The sequence below is a fragment of the Elephantulus edwardii genome, unplaced genomic scaffold (genome assembly GCF_000299155.1).
Source record: "Elephantulus edwardii isolate Elephantulus edwardi_28Jun2011 unplaced genomic scaffold, EleEdw1.0 scaffold00055, whole genome shotgun sequence".
Taxonomy (NCBI): domain Eukaryota; kingdom Metazoa; phylum Chordata; class Mammalia; order Macroscelidea; family Macroscelididae; genus Elephantulus; species Elephantulus edwardii.
In genome coordinates, this window is record NW_006399805.1 from 11,172,070 (window position 1) to 11,176,209 (window position 4,140).

General features: G+C 53.0%; 1 protein-coding gene across 1 annotated transcript; it reads left to right on the forward strand.

Moving 5' to 3' along the window:
• The first annotated feature begins 2,973 nt into the window (after positions 1–2,973).
• On the forward strand, positions 2,974–3,921 carry LOC102859151 (taste receptor type 2 member 3-like). The gene has a single exon (XM_006887232.1). It carries the CDS (start codon positions 2,974–2,976, stop codon positions 3,919–3,921), a length of 948 nt encoding a protein of 315 aa, XP_006887294.1.
• Positions 3,922–4,140: the final 219 nt, after the last annotated feature.

Genomic DNA, 4,140 nt, shown 5'->3' on the forward strand with positions numbered 1-4,140 from the left:
CTGGCAGGTGCCAGTGTTGGCGTGTGGTCTGATGAATCTTGAAGTTCAAGTGGTGTTGTAACCACCATGTGGCAAACCCAGGAGAGGAGGTGCAGACAGACCCCACACAGCCGTGTGATGCAAGTGCTCCTGGGTGGGGACGGCCATTATGACACGCGGAGAGAGATTGGGAGGTATCTTACAGCCGCTGAGTCATTGACTCTGAGTTGGAATCAACTCATTGACTCTGAGTTGGAATCAACTCGGCTAAGCCCCTCTTGGGTTCCTGGGGCTGTAAACCCCAGGAAGAGATTGTCTCCGGGACCCCCTGGTGCATCTGACCCACCAGAGTGCTGTGATCTTGGTTTGCAGAGTAGCTCCTTATGCACCGAGCCCTGGACCGTGAAGTTATCAGTGCTTTAATCACTATGTCACCAGAGTTTGTGCTGCACAGAGCTTCACGTCTGGCAAATCTGCAACTGGTGTACCTCATTCACGGATTGAAAGGGGAACCAGCATGGTCCAGTTAACATGAACAGAGTTAGAGTGGAAATCTGTATTTATCAAATGATAGATGTCGTTTGATAAAATACACAGCCTGTTCTGTGGACCAGTGGCCGTGAGTTTTGGCATGACCAGGAAGGGTTTGTTCTAAGTGGTAAAAGGCAGAGTGGTAAACGTAACTGTTAGAAACCAGCATAGATAGCTCACCAGAAGCAATTATTTGTAACAGTGCTGGGAGAGGGCTAGGAAGGTGTCAAGGTTTCTGTAGGTTAACGTGGAACGCAGATGCTGACATCCCTATCTGTGCTGTGCGCCTGTGCCTGGATCTGCATTGCTGGGCAGACGTGGTGATTTGGCATGCTGCCCCGGGCAGGCCAGAACCATGGTTAGGTAGGTGGTGCTACCAGATCCCTGCTATGCAGACAGGCTCCATCCTGTCAGGTCCAGAGGTGGCCCTAGTCATTATTGGTGAGCTAGAAGCAGCAGCCCAGAGAGATCGCAGGCTATCCCATGGTAAAGAGACTTTCCGTCCAGGGCCAGGAGATGATTGCAGCTCTGTGGGCCAAGAGGTCTCTGGCGCAGCTTCTCAGCCCCACTGCCATAGCACAAACCTAACTACAAACAACTCACAAACTGACATTGAGCTGAATTTGGGGCACAGTAGGGGAGATACTTCAAATCCACCAGAAACTACAGGAGAAAGATGGGCCATCTCTTCACTTGTGAATTACAGCCTCAGAAACTCAGTGCACCTGTGAGGTGGTTCTGACTTGACAGCTCTGAGTTTGAGTTTTTAAGGTAAACACCAGGGTAAAAAAGAATAGTCAACCACATAGGCGATAACTTGCCCAGGGATATAGCTCAGATCTTTTTATTTTTTCCTCTGAGACATTAAGCTTGTCTATATTTTTTTTTTTTACCTTTTCTCCCCATTTCTTTCCTTACAAAGTTTGTATACATTGTTTCATACTCTTCTTAATTCATATTGTGTTTCATACAATCTTTCCTGTGTATTATGTTTTATAAAATGAATCACCATTGGATCTTGCCGATCATATCCCTGTCTTTTTACCCGGATCCTTTCCATTTTTCCCTCCCTTCTTTCCACCCACCTAACGGAACAACCCTGTGGTTTTGCTCCTACCCATCCTCGCTCCTCCCCTCCCACCCTTTTCCCCTTGGGTCCCTATCATGTTTTACTAGTTATCCTTCTATTTTTACAATAATGGTCTTAGGCAGTTCACTCAGCATAATACTCTCCACTCTTTCCCAAGTTATGTAATATTTTTTGAAATTGTTGCTCCTGAGTGCTGCCTAGTATTCTGTTGTGTGAATGTACCACAATTTTTCAATACATTCAGTTGTGTTTGCACATTTTATCGCTCAGATCTTGAAATGTCCACATGGGTGATTTCGCTAGTATTAAAATTTGAGACTCTGTGTTTTATGAAGAATGTGACATCAGGATTGGAGGAAGACTTATGACAGCCTGCATTACGCAGACACCACCTCGCCTGCTGGATGATAGGAGGGTTTGAACTAGCCAGGAACTGATTGTTCTCTGCCTCCTCCTTCACCTGGGCTTTGGAGATTCTGTGGTTCTGTGGAGCCTTTCATGTGACTGCATAAGTGGCTGTTCACAGGAGAAGCCGCGTCAGCCATGGAGCCCGTGTCATTTCCCCCTCCTTCCTACCTTGACAGCACTTGACGTCTAACTGGAAGCTTGGCAGGTGGAACCTACCTAGAAGCTCCAAGGGAACATTCCTGATGATGTGATTCAGTAATGACCTTGGAGTCCTCTTGTCCGTGCAGGCTCTAAGAGGCATGCCTTTTCATTTGCATCCAGGGCCAGCGAGGAGCCCTGGTGGCGCTGCAGCTAAAAGCATTTGGCTGCTAACCAAAAGGTCAGTAGTTCAAGCCCACCAGTTGCTCCTGGGAGAAGGCTGGTGTCGCCTGGGGACACTTCAGGGCAGTTCTTATAGGTTGCTGTTAAGTCTGAATTGACAGCAGAGGGAGTACTGGACCCAAGGCCAGTGGCCCTCAGCATTAACTCGCCGTGCACCTATGCAGTGTCTCTGGCTAGAATTCGGAGAGTTCCTCTTTTCTGTGTGTGTAGGAACCTTTCCCGCTGGGAGACAGACCTCTCACTCCTCAGAATGAAGGTGTCTCCTGATCACATTCCCTTCCCTGTCTGGGCGTCACTGCCTCTGAAACCGAGTCCAGTCCATCCGTCATTCATCTCCGGTCCCTGTGTGACACTGGACACCACGCCATTTGCATTTTAGCAAAGTGCTCTGCCCTCATAGATGGAACGTGATGACCTGTGCCATCTGTGAAGAGCAGAGACCCACCTGGAACGAGCCAGAGAGGACTCGGTCCGCTGCGCTCAGTGATGGACTGACCACACACAGCTCGGTGACAGAGCAGTGTCCCCGTCAGCAGGGAGGCTGCTCCACAGGGAGGACCTGGGCCGGGGCGGCCGGGCTGGACATGCTGAGGCTCACCGAGCAGCTCTTTGTGGTCCTGTGCTTCACCCAGTTCCTCCTGGGCCTGCTGGCGAATGGCTTCATCTGGTGGGTGAAGGGCAGGAGCTGGCTCGCGAGCAGGGGCGGCTCCGTGTCTGACTTCCTCATCGCCAGCCTGGGCCTCTCCAGGATCGTGCTGCTGGGGGTGCTCCAGGTGGATGGCGCTTTCCTGACGTTCTCTCCGAAGGAGCACGAGTCGGGGACTGTCATGAAGGTGATCGATCTCGTCTGGACCTTTGCCAACCAGCTCAACGTCTGGCTTGCCACCTGCCTGGGGGTCTTCTACTGCCTGAAGATCGCCAGTTTCTCCCACCGCACTTTCCTCTGGCTCAAGTGGAGGGTGTCCCGGGTGGTCGTGTACATGCTGCTGGGGGCGCTGCTCCTGTCCTGCAGCAGCACTGTGTCCCTGATCCGGGAGTTCAAGGTCCACTCTGCCTACAGTGGCATCAACGACACCGGGGACACGGTGGAGTATGTGAGGAAGAGAAGCCTGTACAAGATGGTGCACGTCGTTGGGACCCTGTGGTACCTCCCCCCGCTGCTCGTGGCGCTGGCCGCCTACGTCCTGCTCATTCTCTCGCTGGGCAGGCACTCGCGGCACATGCAGCAGCGCGGGGCCGGCTCCAGAGACCCCAGCGCCGAGGCCCACCGCAGGGCCATCAGGATCATCTTCTCCTTCTTCGTCCTCTTCCTCTTCTACTTCCTCGCATTTTTGATCGCGTCATCCAGTTACTTCTTCCCGGAGACCAAGGTGGTGCTGATGACTGGGGAGACCATCACGATGCTGTATCTCACGGGCCACTCCTTTATCCTCATCCTGGGCAACGTCAGGCTGAGGCAGGCCTTCGTGAGGCTGCTTGGCTGTGAGACCAGGTGCCTGAAGCCGGCACCCAGGACTTCCGTCCCCCCATAAAACTGCAGAGGCCAAGGCCAGGGTCTCCCTCACCGGGCAGCAGAATCGGGGTGACTGGAGTTGGCTCAGGGGCCGTCTCCCCTCTGGGTGGCAGGGGAGCGCAGGAGTCCCACGCAGGCTGCAGCCCTAGGGCCACCCTGACCTTCCCGTGGAGAGATGGGACAGGACTGCTCCAGCTCGGGGGGGCCTTTTCCAAGGTGAAAGCCACACCTGCGGTGG

Bases quoted from the DNA above. Each gene is read 5' to 3' on its own strand.
- LOC102859151 (XM_006887232.1), top strand. From the start codon at position 2,974: ATGCTGAGGCTCACCGAGCAGCTCTTTGTGGTCCTGTGCTTCACCCAG.